Source organism: Coffea arabica, chromosome 2e (genome assembly GCF_036785885.1).
Source record: "Coffea arabica cultivar ET-39 chromosome 2e, Coffea Arabica ET-39 HiFi, whole genome shotgun sequence".
Taxonomy (NCBI): Eukaryota; Viridiplantae; Streptophyta; class Magnoliopsida; order Gentianales; family Rubiaceae; genus Coffea; species Coffea arabica.
The window spans coordinates 64,620,753-64,640,349 of NC_092313.1; the positions used below are offsets into that span (position 1 = coordinate 64,620,753).

The window sequence follows — 19,597 nt, forward strand, 5'->3', positions numbered from 1 at the left end:
CTATTTATGACTAAAACTTATCTTTCAGGCATATACTTACTAGTTTTAATTAAAAACTTACTAAAGTTAATATTAATTATTTTAATATAATATTTAAAAAGTCGCTAAAAAATTTGATCTGTCACTAAAGGTAATAGAAACCTGCAATAATAGGTTTCCCTAATATCGTTACCATAACTATAGGCACTGTAGCATTGTCCTTGTATCAATAGTTAGTATTGACTTCTACTCAAAAGCAGAGTCTACGTCTTAAAGAATAAAATGGTCAAACATTGGTCTTGCTGTCCTGCTATGGCTTGATCCACATCTTCACTACAAGTTAGGGGGAAAATCTTGTGCCAAGCTATTGAACTTCTCCATCCTTGGTTTATTTATTCCGTACCAATCCCATGAACCATGTATAAGGCCTAATTGCCATGAGGGGTAACTTCTTATGTTGCTTGCAGATCTGAGATACAAGAAAATAAAAAGAAAAGCAGAGAGTGGAGGAAAGTGCATAGTTGATGTCGAGTTGTAAGAACTTGGAGTTACCATTCTGTTATGCCCATAGCATTTTTAGAATAAGATTGCTTTTGATTGATAATTGCTTCAACAGCACAGATGATATATGTGGTACAATTATTTGAGTTCTAGTATCAGTTCATTATGTTCATGTACGTTTGGCTGGACAAGGAAGAGAAATAGTAATCAGCTGTTCTCCAGGCTGCCCTTATACCTGATTTGTGAAATGAACCCCATATGATATGCATGGAATGTTGCTCTCACAGTTTATTCATTTTAAGTCTTGCTCTGTGTATCTGTCTATATACAAGTGGCTAAAAAGCTCTGCATTTCATATACAAGTGGCTGAAGTCTGCTGCACCGCTTCACCGCTCCTCTTCTGGGCATCCTCCACTTTACTCCTCAGCCCTTCTTTTTCTTTCTTAAGACTCCAAGAGTCTCCTCCCTTGCTGTACCCCAGATCACTCCCCTTAAGACCTACTATATTAGAAGGATTCCATATAAAGGTGAAATTGCAAGCCTTATATCTGTTCTTGACAGGTAGAGCTCACCAGTCACCATTGCAACGAATATGGAACAAATGTATTTGCCAATGCTAAATCAGCAGAAGTTAGAAGCCGAAGACCGACTCATTTTGCTTTAAAAATTTTTATCATATTTTTCATTTATTAGAGCATCAACATGAACACTGCAAGCTAATTGTTGTTCTGGCTTTTGTAAGGCAACAATGAGTTTTTTAACAGTTAACAGTTAGTCGACTGAAGATGCACTTGCCCGTCAATTTCATTCTTTTCCATCGTGTGTCCTTCATGCGCCACTGCTTCCTATTTAACATATTTTGATGTGAGTAAATAGCTAATGGAAAAACTATTCAAACAGAATCATCAACTGAAAACAGGATTATGTGTTTCGTTTGGTAATAAGTAGTCTGAGGAGGTGCTTGATTCAGCAATGAATGAACAAGAATTCTGGGAGCACAACTTTCAAATTTATGCATCGGTGGCTTGTGGGAAATCTCATTTGAAAGTCAATTAGAAAAGCAAGTGTATTTGGAAGTCCTGCTATGCTTGAAAGATACTAGTCAAACCTGCATTCTGCACGATTTCAGCAGGTTACGAATCAGACATGTATATCAGCCTGTCAGGTTGACAACCGACTTGCATAAGTGCTTGAGAATGGGGAAATTTTCTCCAAATTTAATGCAGATTTTTGGTACATTTTATCATTCTCTCTTCTCCCCCCCCCCCCCCCTCCTCTTTGGAGCTATATATGTACTTCAGTCATTTAGCAACAAGTCATTACAGACTACTAGACTTCGACGACTAAACTTTGTAATGATATTTTAGAGAATGAGTACAGATTTTGGACGACCAATACAAAGCCACTAAGCAACATGGTTCAAAGTCGCGGTCGCGGTCGCGGCCTAGACCGTTCCAGATCGGTTTCGGTATATCGGTCACGATCTCGGCGAAACGCCATTTTTGAAATATTTAATATTCTAAAAATTGTAAAAAAATGATAAACAAAATAATTAATAAATTAATAAAAATAATAAAAATTCAAGTTGATTCGGGATGACTCGGAGTGATTCGGTGTGACTCGGCCGTTTCAACCCTCCACGGTGACGTCTCGGCGAGTTGAGTATCTTGGTATCGTTTCGTCACGGTATCGTATCAGCGAAGGCCGAGACGGTGACGACTCGGCCGAGACCGTGCTAAGCAAGCTGTACAAACTACATATAGCTTGCTCAGTTGCTCCATGCCCTTCTTTGCTTCATCTCATGTGCTTGCTTTATGCCAGGAAGGGCCAAATTTTGTGTTTTCTTTTGAAAGAACAGTTGGAATATTGGTCCTGTAGGTAACTGAATGATATGATCTGAGGCGAGTCATGCATGAGATGTCATATTGCATTTTTAAAAGGATTATCATGATTTTTTCAGTAGCTTTAGAGATTGATACTCGAAGAGGTAGGAATACAACATGAGAGATCATTAATTATTAATACAATCAAATTGATCTTCTTCGGAATTTTTTTTTCCTTTTGGTCGGAGGGAGTGGGGCTGGTGGTAGAATTTGAAGCGAACAACTCACAATGATATCCTTTTGGGGTCTCATTTCAACATCAGTCTCCTGATTCACTTTCACATGTGGCAGTCAAGCCTATCCAGAGCAGGAATAATTTTTCTCAGCCTTAATCCATTGGACCAAATTGTTGAAATTCTTGCCAGAGCTCCCATCTTTGGTAACACTGTTGATAACCTTGGTTTTTAATTTTAAGGCCCTTTTTTTGTATTCTCCAACAGTGAGAAGCTGCTCAATTTTATTCTTTATTTCTTCTCGTGCAATGATTCCATTTGCATCTCGTTCAAATCCTAAACCGATCTTCCAAACATCACATGTGTATTTCTCATTAAGGAACTGATCTGCAAAGTAAGGCCAACAGAGGAAACGAACACCACTGCTCAAACCTTCGATCGTAGAGTTCCAACCACAATGGCTGAGGAAGCAAGCCACCGAAGGATGGCTCAAGACCTGTTGCTGAGGTGCCCAGCCTGCTAGTAGCCCACAGCCTTGTATTCGATCTTTGAAGCCTTCTGGATATGCATTCTCTGTCTCGGTAGTTAAATCTTGCCTCACAACCCACAAGAATGGCCTATTGATGAGCTCAAGCCCAAGTGCCAGCTCCCTGAATTGTGTCGGATCAAAAACTGCGAAGCTCCCAAATGCAACATAGATGACAGATTGCATTGGCTGCTTATCAAGCCATGCCAAGCAGTCTGAATCTTCAGGCCAGAAGGAGCCAACTGATTTTCCAAGTCGATTACTTGCCAAAAGAGGGCCTACAGGTAGTATTTGAGGAAATAAAGTGAAGGCTGCCGCCTCTAATTCACAACTTGTATTGCAAATCAACCAATCTGCCAGTTTGACTGTTGTGTTAGATTTTAACAAGGTATCAAAAGCAATATTTTGTAATGTGAGATCACTAAAGCAGGTCCAAAGAAGATGTTCAGGCTTCATCTCTGGCATGGTAGGTGACAACTTTACCATCTGGTTCTTCAACACGGTACCTGCACTAAAAAGCTTGACGTGTTTAGATACTTTTCAACTGAATACAACATAGCAAAATGTATAACCGATAGTACTAATGGGTGTTATGATGATTAGCAGTTTGATGACTACAAATAAATTTATCTTCTTTCTCTAATGGTGCTAGCAAGGAATTATCTGAAATGAGTCAATCTTACCAGTGCTACTTATGATTCCATCATCTATGAGCTTTGGGATGCTGAATATCTGTGCCAATAGTGAAGCTGACGCTGGCCAGAAGGCTACCGCCTTGATTCTCATTTTCTTTGCAATCTCTAGTGCCCATCCCATGGTCTCATCCGCAATAATGCATGTGATTTTATCACTGTCAGATTGAGTTATGCTCTTTATTAGACACTCTAGATTCGCAGGCATGACCTGGTAAACTGATAGCGTCAATTTGCTCAGGTCATTTCTGTCCTCCCATGATTCCAATCCATCTGGGATTGACACCAGTTGCATCATAGCTGGTACATTGTCCTCCTGTGATAATGATTTGGTAACTCTCTTGTGATCGAATTCGGAGTTGACAAATGTTACTCTAATACCCTGCCTGACTAAGCACAAGGCCAGTTCCATTAAGGGAAGAACATGACCTTGCGCTGGATAAGGAATGGCTAGAACATGTGGATGAGGATGATTCATGATATGTTGTTGTTATCTTATCCTGCCTTTCCTCTAATGCAAAAATTGTAAGACAAGAACAGAAGAACTTCCACACTTCTCCCACCGTTTATAGACTGCTTAGGAAAACGCACGTGCATTATGCGTGTTGGATAATGAAACAAAATGTCATTATTCAATTACGAATTAACACTACTTAATTTGCCTTATGAATTTAAATAATAATATTAGGAGTTGTGAGTTAAAATTATAAATATTTAGTCAATCATGCACGTGTTTTAGAATAGATATATTAAATAGTTATTTTATTCAAAGACAAAAGTTTATTCCCTTGAAATTCGATTGTGATACAGGTTCATTAATACATGTAGCGATCGGCATACAATTTAAGACAATTTAGAGATTACTTTTTGTTTAAAGAGATAAAAACCGTACAAAGACATTTTTTCTATTTCTTCGCATATGAACTATTTCTTTCCACTTTGTTGAATTACAACAATTAATTCTTTATATGTGTTAATTTTGCAATTCTAGGTTTTACATTGGATTTTTTTTTTTGATAATTTATATTGATTCTTTTATACGCAACTCCTTTGTCTATCTCCCTCTATATCTTTGATTAAGAATATCCTTCGCATCTTCTTGTTATTTGTCTTGTTGCGTTCTACACATTTTATATTAACTTAAGGGAAGGTCGTTCAAAATGTTCCTCACATTTTGCAAAATGACTTTTTTTGTCCCTCACTTTTAAAAGTATAATTTTACATCTCTTACAAATTCACATTAATCAAATTTGATCCCTATCTAGGTTTTCCGACTAGTTTTAGCTGGAGTCCACCACGCGCCTTGTATGTGATCTTATTTGAGGGGCAAAATTGTCAAATCAAAATTTATATATTCCGATCCATAATCCCTCACATTGCACAAAATGAATTTTTTCATCCCTTACATTTCACAAAATGAATTTTTCCTTCCCTCACATTTTACAAAATAAATTTTTTCATCCCTCATTGATTATGTGTGCGAATAGTTTTTTTTAAATCCATGTATATATCTATTTGATTTTACCTGAACAGTATAATATAATCAAATAGAGATATATTATATTCTATTCATACTGTTCAGGTAAAATCAAATAGATATATACATGAGTTTAAAAAAAATCGTTAGCTTTACATCCATGTTCATTTCCTTTTATTCGAAAATTGAAAACAAAGAAGACATTTAATCAAAAATAAATAAAATATTTAAATTTCTCAAAAAAAAAAAGAAGACATTTAATCCTAAACATTATCGAGTGTTCATATCGAATTAAATTTGGACAAAAAAATTAAACAAAGGAAAAGTATGACAAAAAGAAATAAGTGATTAACACTTTCAAATTTTAAGATAATCACAAGGTAAGTAATTCAACTGTTGATCTTAAAGGTGGTGAATAGAAATTTCTAATAAAAGCAATTTATTAGCATGACTATAGAATTCGAATTAGGACAGATTAATTAGATGGCCTTATTGTACAATTCAACAAATGAATTATTACCAAAAGAGAAAATATCACAATTATTGAATAGGTTCACATGGTGAAATTAAATAGATATATACATGGGTTTAAAACAAAATTGTTAGTTTTAAACTCATGTATGCATCTATTAAACAGCATGTGTATAACTACAATTAGTCTGTTTAGTTGAAATCAAATAGAGATATATTACATGCTATTCATACTGTTCAGATAAAATCAAATAGATATATACATGGATTTAAAAAAAAATTATTCGTACACATAGTCAATGAGAGAAGAAAAAATTCATTTTGTGAAATGTGAGGATTGCAAATATTCATTTTGTGAAATGTGAAGGACGAAACAATTTATTTTGTGAAAATGTGAGGGACTATAGATCAGATTACGTAAATTTCGATTTGACAATTTTGCCCATCAAATATCATCACATGCATGGCACGTGGTAGATTCCGATCAAAAACTAGTCAGAAATCTACATAGAGACCAAATTTGACTAATGTAAATTTGTAAAGGACGTAAAATTATATTTTTAAAAGTAAGGGACAAAAAAAATCATTTTACAAAATATGAGAAACGTTTTGAATGATTTTCCCTTAACTTAAAGTTAAAATAAAAGTTTTTATGTGTCTTTAAAACTACTTAAATGATCTATATGCTTTGCAATTCTTAAATACATCCAAGGGGAGGGTCGGGTTAGGTGATAAGGTGTGAAGGATTATAAGTAAAAGATCTTGACCTCAAAATCTCCCACTTAGGAAAAACAAAATTTATCCATAATTTATCTTGTCAAATTACAATAATGCTGAGTAGTCAATTTGTACACACATAATTTATTAAGTATTCAGTCTTTGAATGGCTAAAAATAAGAGAGCAAAAGTTTTTTCATACATCTGGTATTCAACTTCTAATTAAATGGCCAACTGGTTTGAAAAATATAAAGTCTTCATATGCTGGCGCTTTGGTACGTACAATAATCCTTATCATACAATATTTTGTTGAATAATTTGAAAGAAAAAGAGAAGATTCCTCCAGGAACACTATGAAAAACAAGAAGTAAATTTGGAGGAGGAATGGGGTGGGTGACTCGGAGAGAGGGAATGTAAGTGAGAAGTGCCGTACACCTAAAAATGAAAAATAATCCAATCCTACTTATACTGAATAGGATACTTTAAAGTACTTAAAATAATATTTGCTTGAATAGGTTGATTTAGACAGTCGTAAGTTGAATTGATTATCAATTGTTTTCTTTAATTAAGTCCACATTTTACTAGAGGGCTAATGTAATTTTGCATCTTTAGCGCATTGGGATCAACTATTGAAATTCAAGAATATTTTTCTAGGATGGGGTGAATTTCAGAAACTTTTGAAATCGAAATAACTTTATACCCTGCTAAAATGTACATTGTGAAGTGCTAAATGGATGGGCATTAAAGAACCCCCTCTGTGACCATGAAAGACATGCACAATTAGTTCTGGTATAAAATTGATTCCTAAGTCAAGGAAATTTATTTAGAACTTATAAGTACAGCCAATTAGAACTGTAGATAGCACAATTAATTTTGTGCCTTGAATTTATTTAGTATTACAACACACTGGGAAGAAATTCAATCCCTGAATCAAGTACAGATGAAAAGAAAGGAGGCTACGAAGTTAAAAATATATTTAAAAAACGAAAAGGTCATACTAAAAAGAACAATGCTTTTGCCTTGGCAACTTGTATCTCTTAACTTTAATTTCTGTTCTTTTATGGGCAAAAACTAAAGAAATAAAAGCTATAACCCATGTATCTATTCATGCTTAACTAAAATTTATAATACCACATTATATAACCATATTAAGATACTCCAATCAAAATTTAGTCCTACTTAAAACTTCACTAGTAATAGTTCACGTGTTTTGCACGTGATTGTAATATTTTAAAATATATTATTCTTTAGATACTAAAATTTTTTTATAAAATTTTGATCATCAACATCATAATATAGTATTTTAATGATATTTATTTTTTTAAGCTAGTTACTTTTAAAAATTTTATTAAATGAAAAGAAATAGAAAACATCTCAATGTAGTTGACATGTCCTTTAGAATTGAATTTGGAATCATGTACCAAACACTTTTTGATTTATAGCTTGAACTCTAACATATCAAATATTGATAACATCATGTTTTACCAAAATTATTGCATATTCATGATTCTATTGCATATAAACCACAATCATTGCAAGTTTTTATAAATGAAGAATATAATTAAGTTAGAAAAATAAATAACATACATGTAATTTGAATTCTTTGTATTATGTTAATTCTATTTTTGTCAATAATGGAGTATAAGTGATCCACAACGTAAAGTTTTTTTAGCTTGTACATTTTGACAATTGAAAGTTTATAGATAGAGATAGTTGGAGTTTTTCTATTTTCCTTTTCTTTTATTCATATTTTTAGCACAATCCAATGTGAAGCAAAAGCAACAAGTCTACTTTTTGCATATGAGCACAATATTTTTGGTTTTAGTATTAGTTTTTTTTTTTTTGATGATCATGGAATTGGAATGAGAATTGCGGCTAATTAACAAGTTTACTATTAATTTTTTTGTATATTGCAGTGTTTTATTTTTAATTGCCAACTTTTAATCCATAACCGCTATCATTATTATCAATTATTGGAATGCACTAAATATGTCTAATTACAATTGTCACCATAAATAAAATTTAATTAATTTTAAAGTTTTTCATTTCATAACCGCTTCCATTATTCGCTAATATTGCAATACAATAAATATATGTAATCATTAGAAAAAATAAGAGTATTTTGGGCATCACCAAAAACAATTTGGATATCATTTTTATTTTGTCATTCTTCATTTTAAATGTACTCTTATTATAATTTTTATTTTATTATTAGAGATGGCTTCTACCTTGATGGATGGACTTGGTTTGCTCAAACCAATACAAATGAAGCATTACTAAATTATTGTCAATAACAATGTTTGTTTTCCCTTGGATATAAGTGATTTGGATGTTGTCTTTGGTATTATTTGAATTGTATTCTAACTTTTTAATTCATTTGCTATTTACTTTATGTTATTTTATGAATAGTTTTCAATTTTTTTCAATTTTTCTTGTTTTGATCGGTTGCTATTAATGATAATAATGGCTTGTAGGGTGCTACTTCAGATTTCTTTTTTCCAATTTAATACTTCTATTTCAGTTATAAATGTGTCATCATTTTTTGTGTATTGAAATCCATTGGCTGCAATATGAAAAATTCTTTATATTGGTAAAAAGTGCATAATTGTAAAATTTGCTCGTGATATTTTTATGAAGATACACAGATGAATAAGTATTCTCTTCTCCTTGTATGTTTCTCCATTTTCTAGAGACTGTCTATATTTAAACATTGATTTTTTTTTTTTACAGTCTTAACTAATGACTAATGAGAAATTTTTCATGCTTCAATTAAGAAATTTTGATATGTATAATAATTGGAGATGGAGTCCAAGGGTAGGAAAATAGTTTTTAATTATAATTACCAATACTATTATGATGTAATCAATTGGAGTGTTTTACTTCATTTAATTAGTGCCACATTAAAATACAATAATTCTAATTAAAAGATATGAGGGTAATTTAAGGATAACAAAAACTAAGATAAAAAAAAAGTGCTTACACTTACACTCCCTAATACCAAGAGTGGAGTCCAAGGTTAGGTAAATAGTATTTAATGAGCAGTTTTTAATTATAATTACCAATACTATTAAGATGTAATCAATTGGAGTGTTTTATTTCTTTTAATTAGTACCACATTAAAATGCAATAATTCTAATTAAAAGACATGAGGGTAATTTAGAGATAACAAAAATTAAGATAAAAAAGTGCTTACACTTACACTCCCTAATAACAAGATTCATACTTTTTATATAGTAATAATATGACCACTCTGGGGCTTGGTTTGGCGGTTGAGGTTGCTGAAGATGGAGCCTTAGGTCCCTGGTTCGAACCTTGCTGCCAGCAAGTTATGGAGAGAATTTACTAAATACTTGAGTGTAGTGATAGGAGTTTATTTTACGTATTTTTAAGTGCATTTTATTAGTTAATTTTGAGTTGATTATTTAGTTTTATAAATAAAATAAAGAGATTTTTGGTAAAATTATATATTTTTGGTAAAAGTGGATAATATTGCATTTCTATTGATTTTAATGGTAAAAACTTCATTTTTATGCAGGAATGATGATTCAATCACCAACGGATGTCAAATGAGGTGAAAAATAGAGATTTGGTGATGAATTCAAGTGGTAACAAGAAGAATGAAGTGAAAAACGTTCAAGTGAGGAAATGCAATACAAGTCAGTTTTGACACTCTTCGGTATTTTGACCATATCTGGAGTTACACTTATCGGATTGAGGTGATCTTTAAACCATTTTAAAGATAAGAAAGAGACCTACAATTCATATGAAGACATCGAAATCCAATTCTGCCATTTTCATAGACAAAAAGTCGGAATACAAAAGCTGCATTCTGTGGTCGGAAGTTAAAACAGAGGCTTGACTAGGTGTTAGTATTTCAATCATATCTCAGGCTACAAAACTCTGATTTGGATGATTTTTGAAGCATTGAAAAGCTAACTCAAAGGGCTACAACTTTTATGTTTTGTACAAAAGCTAGTTCGGCCTTTATCATGGAGAAAATTGCAGTTGAAATAAGGCTAGAGCGAAAACGCGAGTAGACAAAACGCGATTTTTTTCCGCGTTTTGTGTAGGCGCGTTTTGTAGCCGAAAATCTGCAATTTGCTCAAGCATTCCTCTTGTGTTCAGACTACTTTCCAGCTATAAGTTGCAAGGGAATTCGGTGCACATGCTTCAGAAGACCAAAGGGCAAGAAAGGGGGCTTATTTTCAAGTCAAAAATATTGATTTTTGACTATGCTAACAAAGTGGAGATTTGGGAATCAAAGGTTAGAATTTGACTTGGAAAAATGGAGCCTTTGAGTAGTTTTTATGCAGAGACATTGAGGGAGGTCTGGACATCCAGACGTAGCTAGTATTCTCAACTAAAAAACATAGTCTCTCTAGTTAGGTACTTGCAAGGGGCAATTGAGGTTTCATCTTGTAATCATCTAAGTTCAAGACAAAGGAGATTTTTGGAAGGTTTCACCATATCTTGGCTAAGACTTTCTTTACTCTTTTTGTATTTGTAATTCATGATGATTTACATTAATGAAGTTACGAGTGTTTCATCATTCATGAGTAGCTAATTTCCTTTATCTAGGGAGTAGATGAAGCTTATGGCAAAATGATATGAAGTGATTGTGATTTATACTTGTTATGTCTTGTATTAACTTATCTACTTTTGTATGTTGGATTACTTGTTGTTGCTTGATCACCAATAGCAGGTTTATAGTTGTTTTTACTCATTGAGAAATGGTAAAAATAATGGAATGACATAAGTAGAGTTTGAGTAGTATATTCATGAGAATAGAAATACATTCAAGTGGATAAAATCTATATTTCAGGTATGCACAAAACAGATTTAGTATTTTCCAAGAAATTAGGAAAAACTAATCTGTTTTAACCCATTATTATCATGAGAATGTGATTTTGGTATTGTTGGAAATGAATCCTTGGTTAAATAAGAGTTGTAACAAGTGTTAAATTCATTCATTTTAGATCTTTTGTGTCATAAGTGGAATCTACATCCCTAGATCTTAATATTTAGTGAATTCTACTCCTTTTGTGAAATTGCATTTATCTAGTTAAGAATTTTTGTAATTGGATTAAATTCTGAATTTTCTGCTCAAATTTATTGTGAGTCTAGATAATAGAGTAAATTAGTATCTAATAATTGTTTTAATTGCTCCTCGTGGGATCGACCCGATACATACCCAATATTACGATTTTGGCCTGTATACTTGCAGTAAAACGGGTATAATTCAGAATTAAACTTGCACTTAAAGTAAAAACCAGTCAAGTTTTTGGCACCGTTGCCGGGGAGCGGCAATATTAGAGCCTAATCAACTCTATTAATTTAGACAGATTTATTTTTATTAGTTGAGCTGATTATATTTAATCTTATATTGTAATCAGTTTTTCACAATTGAAATTGTATAATATCTCTTATTTCTGTTTGTAGTGTATGCACCGGGCGTCTCGGGAAATTACACCTTTCAATCCAGAAATTGAGAGGACACTACGTAGACAAATGAGGCATCCACCACAGCAAGAGGAACAAGAGATTTGGCAATCTATAGAGGAAATCTCAATAGATCTACCATTTGAGGAAGAGATGGCCGAAAATGAAGCAAATAGGCGAGTTTTACGAGATTTTGCTCTACCGGGAACACAAGGATTTCAAACAAATATAGTAAGGCCTATGGTAAATGCTAACAATTTTGAGATTAAACTATCACTTATCCAAATGGTTCAACAATCTCAATTTGGAGGTAATGCAGTAGAAGATCCTAATTCACACTTAACTACATTTTTGGAAATTTGTGATACAATTAAAATGAATGGAGTTAGTAATGATGCTATAAGGCTAAGATTGTTCCCATTTTCATTGAGAGATAAGGCCAAACTTGGGTTACACTCTCATGCTCCTAATACTTTCACCGGATGGGATTATTTATCAAGAGCATTCTTGAATAAGTATTTTCCACCAGGTAAGACTGCTAAACTAAGAATGGATATCACTAGTTTTAGCCAATTGGAAGGTGAATCATTATATGAGGCATGGGAAATGTTTAGAGATTTGCTTAGGAAATGTCCACATCATGGACTGCCGGAGTGATTAATCATACAAACCTTCTATAATGGTTTAGCTTTTTCTACTAAAACTATGATCGATGCAGCTACAGGTGGAGCTTTAATGGGTAAATCACCCCAAGAAGCTCAGAATTTGATAGAAGAAATGGCTGCAAATAACTATCAATGGGCCAATGAGAGAGGTAATACAAGACGTCACACAGGTATGATAGAAATGGACACTCTCAATATGCTGAGTGTTCAAATGAATAATGTGATGAAATTGCTAAGTAGACAAGGTGAAGTTGGTCCAAGTTCATCTAATGCACATGTAGCGTGTTGTTCTATATGTGGAGATGAACATGATACTAATGAGTGTGTTGATTCTGAGCAGGTACAATTCGTCAATTATTACAATTGTAATGCTCAAAATAACCCCTACTCGAATACTTACAATTCAGGGTGGAGAAATCATCCAAACTTTGGATGGAAGGACCAAGGAAATCAACCAAGGCAAACCAATTCACCGGGGTTCCAATCAAGGCAACCACAAGCTGAAACTAAACCGGGTTGGGAGATTGCAGTGGAAAAACTTGCTAAGGTTACCCCGGACAGATTTGAACGAGTAGAAGGGAGACTAGATCAACTCACTACAATGTAGAGGAATGTAGAGGTCCAAATTGGTCAAATTGCTAGTTCTTTGAATAATCAAAATCAAGGAAAATTACCTAACAAAACAGAGGTCAATCCTAAGGAGCATGTGAAAGCCATTACTCTTCGTAGTGGTAGACAATTAGAAGATCCTCCAGTGGTGGAAGTTGAGAAAGTTGAGAACGAAAAACAAGAAGAAAAGCAGAGGAACCAAGAGGTGATTGTGGAGGAAAATAGTCGGGAGAATCCAAGAGAAAAGCAACCATCATCTTCCACTACCATTCCAATACCTCTTGCGGTTCCATTTCCACAAAGATTAAAGCAAAATAAGTTTGATAAAGATTTTGAAAAATTTGTTAAACTTTTCAAACAATTGCACATTAACATTCCTTTTGCCGATGCTATTTTGCAGATTCCGTCTTAGACGAAATTTCTCAAGGAAATCATGATTAGAAAAAGAAAGTTGAAAGACTGCGAAACAATAGTATTAACGGAGGAATATAGTGCAATTATTCAAAATAAGCTACCACTGAAGTTGAAGGATCCGGGGAGTTTTTCTATACCTTGCACCATAGGTAACGTTGATTTTTCTAAGGCATGGTGTGATCTTGGTGCTAGTGTATCATTAATACCTTTAACGGTGGCTAGACAATTGGGTTTGCATGAGTTTAAACGCACTAATATTACTTTGCAACTAGCGGATCGATCTATTAGATATCCATTGGGAGTGTTGGAGAATGTATTGATAAAAGTTCAAAAATTTATCATTCCAGTGGATTTTGTGATATTAGATATGGAAGAAGATATATCTATGCCAATTATTCTAGGTAGACCATTTCTAGCTACTGCAGGTACTATTATTGATGTCAAAAATGGCAAGCTTAAGTTTCAAGTAGGTGAAGAAGAGGTAGAATTTAATTTGAATAAAATGGAAAAATACCCTTCTTTTACCGATCATGCTTATTCTATTGGCACAATTGATAAACTAACCCAAGAGATGAGTCAAGTCAACTTTGACTTAGATCCTCTTGAGTATTGTTTAATGAGTTTAGATAAGCAAGAAGATGTTTGTGAAGAAATTGAAGAATTGGCCAAGTACTTGGATTTTCAAGCACCTTATAAAAGGGGTAATTTGTATGAAAGTTTTGGCCAAGAAAAAGGGTTTTCACAACCTTCAGAAATTGAACCTCCAAAGTTAGAGCTCAAGCCACTTCCAACTCATCTAAGGTATGAATTTCTTGGAGAAAATAGCACTTTACTTGTAATTGTTAGTGCTGACCTTGATGATGAGCAGTGTGCAAAGTTGTTAAGAGTTCTAAGAAGGCGTAAGAAGGCAATTGGATGGACAATTTCAGACATTAAAGGTATAAGTCCTTCTATATGCATGCATCGAATTTTATTGGAGAACGGTTGCAAACCAGTGGTGGAAACACAAAGAAGACTCAATCCAAACATGAAAGAGGTGGTAAGAAATGAAATTCTTAAGTGGCTTGACGCAGGTATAGTTTTTCCTATCTCCGATAGTGTTTGGATTAGTCCAATTCATGTGCTACCAAAAAAAGGTGGAATAACTACAATCGTGGGTAAAAATGATGAATTAATTCCATCTAGACTTGTGGTAGGGTGGAGAGTGTGTATTGATTATCGTAAGTTAAATACGATAACAAGAAAAGATTATTTTTCCCTACCATTTCTTGATCAATTATTGGAGTGAATAGCTGAATATGAATTTTACTGTTTTATTGATGGTTTTTCAGGATATAATCAAATAGCTATAACTCCAGAGGATCAAGAGAAGACCACATTTACATGTCCTTATGGCACTTTTGCCTTTAGAAGAATGCCATTTGGTTTATGCAATGCTCCTGTAACTTTTCAACGATGCATGATGGCTATATTTTCATATTATATTGAGAAAATTATGGAGATATTTATGGATGATTTTTCTGTGTATGGTTCATCTTTTGACCATTGTCTTCATAATTTGGAATTGATTTTGCAGAGATGCGAGGAAACAAATCTTGTACTGAATTGGGAGAAATGCCATTTTATGGTAAAAGAATGAATTGTCTTAGGACACAAGATTTCCTCCAAGGGAATTAAGATGGATCAAGCCAAAATAGAAGTCATCGAAAAATTGCCACCCCCAAACAATGTCAAGGGGATAAGGAGTTTTTTAGGACATGCTGGCTTTTATAGACGTTTTATTAAAGATTTTTCTAAAATAGTAAAGCCATTATGTGATTTATTATGTAAAGATACCCCTTTTCAATTTGATGACAATTGTTTGGTTGCATTTGAAAGGTTGAAGAAGGAATTGATTTCGGCCCCAATTATAACTTCGCCCGATTGGTCACTACCATTTGAATTGATGTGTGATGCAAGTGATTATGCGATTGGAGCAGTTTTGGGACAAAAGAAAGAAGGACGGTTGCACGTCATTTACTATGCTAGCAAGTTGCTAAATGAGGCACAACTCAATTATGCAACTACAAAAAAAGAGCTATTGGTTGTGATATTTGCTTTGGATAAATTTAGATCTTATTTAGTAGGATCTAAAGTTATTATATATACGGACCATGCGACTCTTAAATATTTGCTACATAAAAAAGATGCAAAACCTAGACTAATTCGGTGGATTCTTTTATTGCAGGAATTTGATGTGGAGATAAAAGACAAAAAGGGAACGGAGAATCTAGTAGTGGATCATCTATCACGCCTAGAATATATTCCAGTCAAGGATCAAGTTCCTATTCAAGAGAATTTTCCGGATGAATTTGTCCTAGCAATTATCAATTCTCCATGGTATGCTGATATTGCTAATTTTTTGGTAAGTAGAGAGATTTCAAGAGGATTTAATTACCATCAAAAGAAGAAATTCTTACATGATGTCAAAAGTTACTTTTGGGAGGAACCATTGCTGTATAAACATTGTGCCGATGGTATGGTGCGTAGATGTATTCCCGAAAATGAGGTACATAATATTTTATATCATTGTCATAACCTTGAAACAGGTGGTCATTTTAGCACTTCAAAGATTGTGGCAAAGGTATGGCAATCAGGATTTTATTGGCCAACTATGTATCGAGATGTTCGGGAATATGTTAAAAGTTGTGATGCATGCCAAAAAATTGTAAATATATCTCGAAAGAATGAAATGCCCCTAACTACCTTCTTAGAAATTGAATTATTTGATATATGGGGTATAGATTTTATGGGACCATTTCCAAGTTCTTTTAATAATAAGTACATCTTAGTAGCAGTGGATTATGTTTCTAAATGGGTAGAAGCAATCGCTTCACCTACTAATGACTCTAAGGTTGTACTCTGATTCCTTAAAAAGAATATTTTTTGTAGATTCGGTATACCTAAAGCCATAATAAGTGATGAAGAAAAACATTTTTGTAACAAACAACTGGATTCCTTATTGTTTAAATATGGCTGTAGGCACAAGACATCACTCCCGTACCATCCTCAAGCCAATGGACAAGCGGAGCTAACTAATCGTGAGATAAAGCTCATTTTGGAGAAAACTGTGAATAAATCACGCAAGGATTGGGCTATAAAGCTAGATGACACACTATGGGCTTACCGAACGGCATTTAAGACTCCCTTAGGGATGTCACCGTATCGTTTAGTCTATGGAAAAACTTGTCACTTACCTGTAGAGATTGAACATAAAACTTATTGGGCTATTAAAGCAATTAATATGAATTTTAATCTTGTAGGCGGAAGGAGATTACTTGAGCTGAGTGAATTGGAGGAACACCGGTTACATGCATACGAATATGCCAAAATTTATAAAGAAAAGATCAAATATTGGCATGACAAGCATATTATTCCTAAACAATTTCAGGTAGGCCAAAAAGTGCTTTTATTCAATTCACGCCTGAGGTTATTTCCAGGAAAATTGAAGTCAAGGTGGTCTGGACCATTTGAAGTCACTCAAGTATTTCCCTATGGAGCTGTTGAAGTGGCAAATTCAAGAAATGAAAGGTTTAAGGTCAATGGACAACGATTGAAACCCTACTTGGTAGGTGAAATCATACCCAAGGGGCTTATATGTCTTTTGGGCGAGCCCTCTTCAATATAAGAACCTAATATGTGAGTCGAGCCAACGACTATAAACAAGAGCGCTAATTGGGAGGCAACCCAATATTTATGTTATATGTGTTAATTTGGTGTGATTTTGTGGTTTGAATAAGTGTTTTAGTTAAGTTGATGTTTTTGTGTTATAGAGTTGACAATTTGAAGCAAGAATGACCATTTGAGGTAAAGAAGACGAACTTTGATCAACCCACTCAACCCCTTGATTTGCGTTAAATGTGTATTTGATCCGTCGAAAAGGGGTAAAATGCATGCTTTTATCATTTTACATGTGCGTACATTGATAAATTTTGCAACAAATGATCCATGATGCATTTTGAGTGATTGGGGTACCAATGGTAATTTTTCAAAGTTCATTTTCTGCAAAAAAATTGCAGAAGAAAACGCGCCTAGCATAAAAACGCGGTTCATTGTCGCGTTTTCATCAAAACGCGTTTCCAATTCTGCAACCACAATGAAGAAAACGCGCTTAAAAACGCGACATAGAGTCGCGTTTCTTAGATAAATCGCGTTTTCAAACCTGGATCATAATCCAAAAACGCGACTTAAAATACGCGACTCAAAGTCGCATTTTCAAACACAGCCGCGTTTTTACTCCTGCAAGATTTGTGCATAAAACGCGACTTTAGAAATGCGAGTTGAATGTGCGTTTCTAGTCGCGTTTTCTGTGTCCCAATATAGGCTTCAGAAACCCGATTTCAGCTTCATTTCTTCCTCTCTTCTTAATTTTCCAGACGCGTTTTTCTTCTTCTCTTCTACCCAACTCACAAATCTTCAATTTTGTTCCATAATCTTGCTAGAAAACATCAACCCAACACCTTTTGAGTTTCATACAACCTTTTTAACTGATTAAAATCCAAGAAAAACACCTCAAATTTAGTTTTTGAAGGATTGAAGGTTAGGGTTCTTCAACTCTAATTTCTTCAATTGGAGGTCAATTGGAGGTTGTTTCATAGGGCTTTTTGCATTTTTAGCATCACCAAACATCCTTCTACGTGATTGAGGTAAGTTTCTTCATCAAATCTTTTGATTTTAGAAAGTCATATTCTTTATCCTGAGCTATCTGACATCTTTTAATGTCGAAAATTTGATGATGTATTTGACTATTTTTGAATTTATTCATGCTTATTGAGATTGTTTAAGTATGTTTATGAGTTTAAATGTAGCAATTTGTTGGTCATTATTGCTTTATAAATTCATAATTGCTATATTTGAAGGAAATCGGAAAATGAAGTTAGGATGTTTTTGAGCCATTGGTGATGTTTAATTATGGTTAAGAATGGTTAGTTGATGATGTTTGAGCATGTGCATTGGGTATAGTGAGTAATTTGGTTGATTTGGTGAGTTCATTGGTTTAATTTTTGCTTAAACATGATTATAGCTAAAAGCATATTTTTATTGTTACGTTTAAATAGTTATAATCATAATTGTTGTTAATTTCACTGATTGGGTTATAATTATTCAATATCTTGTTTCAATTGGTGAGTTTGAGCAATTTTTGGCATAAATTATGGCTCTTCTTGATTCGGTCTTTTACATTAGTTATTGGACGAATTATCACTTGCAAGGACACATTAGAGATTATTTGGATCATTTTAGGATATTCATTGCCAAATTGTACATTGTGTCTAAATACATGTGATTAATTGCAACATTTTCTTTTAGGTACAATGCCAAGGGGAAGAAGAGCGGTACTTTCATCCTCTAGTAGTGAGGAGAGGGAGGTTAATGAGGAGATGGAGGTGACTGAGGAGGAGAATTCACCTTCTCCTCCACCAGTTAACCGATAGCCTGGTGAGGGCACCTCCCGTGGAGCGGGTAGATCGGTATTTGACAGTGCTAGGTTCAATACTCGCAGGAATCAAGAATGGCATGAGGAGCACGCTAACTTGGAGTTCCTGTTTGAGATGCATGTCAACCCAACAGTTGAGATGATGTATAACATCTCAGAGGCTTTTGCTCAGTTGGGATGGGCGCCGATTCTCACCCTACCAAACCATTACTACCCCGATTTGGTGCTCGAGTTTTACGCCAACATTGAAAGTAAGGCGCGCCATAGTGGAGAAATAGTTGAGTCCTGGGTGCGTGGAAAACGAATCACCTTGTCACGTCAAGATTTGGCCGCTATTTTGGGGTGTATGGATGACAGACGTCCAGTAGATCTGAAGAAGGAGTTTGTTCCCCCGAATAGGAGGTGGGATCCCTCGTTGGCCATGGCTAGGTTTGGTCTCGAGTACCAACCTTTTCGCTCTACCAGAAAGGAGACCATATTGGCGAATGTATTCGAACCTCGTCATCGTCTTATCATTTACATGATGGCTCACAATGTCATCCCAAAGAAGACGGGGCACACGGAGGTCCGCAACAGCG

At 34.3% G+C, this 19,597-nt stretch overlaps 1 protein-coding gene and 1 non-coding gene across 2 annotated transcripts; both read right to left on the minus strand.

Annotated features, from left to right (window-relative positions):
- Window positions 1-2,405: 2,405 nt before the first annotated feature.
- On the minus strand, window positions 2,406-4,280 carry LOC113727450 (UDP-glycosyltransferase 83A1-like). Its single transcript, XM_027251612.2, has 2 exons — window positions 3,746-4,280; window positions 2,406-3,568 (listed from the first exon to the last, which is right to left on the minus strand). The coding sequence occupies exons 1-2, from the start codon at window positions 4,230-4,232 to the stop codon at window positions 2,661-2,663; spliced, it is 1,395 nt and encodes a 464-aa protein (XP_027107413.1). The 5' UTR covers window positions 4,233-4,280; the 3' UTR covers window positions 2,406-2,660.
- An 8,118-nt stretch (window positions 4,281-12,398) lies between these two features.
- Window positions 12,399-12,505, minus strand: LOC113728343 (small nucleolar RNA R71). The gene has a single exon (XR_003458067.1). It is a non-coding gene; the product is annotated as a small nucleolar RNA R71 (small nucleolar RNA).
- Between the last annotated feature and the right edge of the window lie 7,092 nt (window positions 12,506-19,597).

Bases quoted from the DNA above. Each gene is read 5' to 3' on its own strand.
- LOC113727450 (XM_027251612.2), bottom strand. From the start codon at position 4,232: ATGAATCATCCTCATCCACATGTTCTAGCCATTCCTTATCCAGCGCAA. The intron at 3,569-3,745 runs GTAAGATTGACT...TTTTTAGTGCAG, and splicing joins TGGAATCATAAGTAGCACTG to GTACCGTGTTGAAGAACCAG.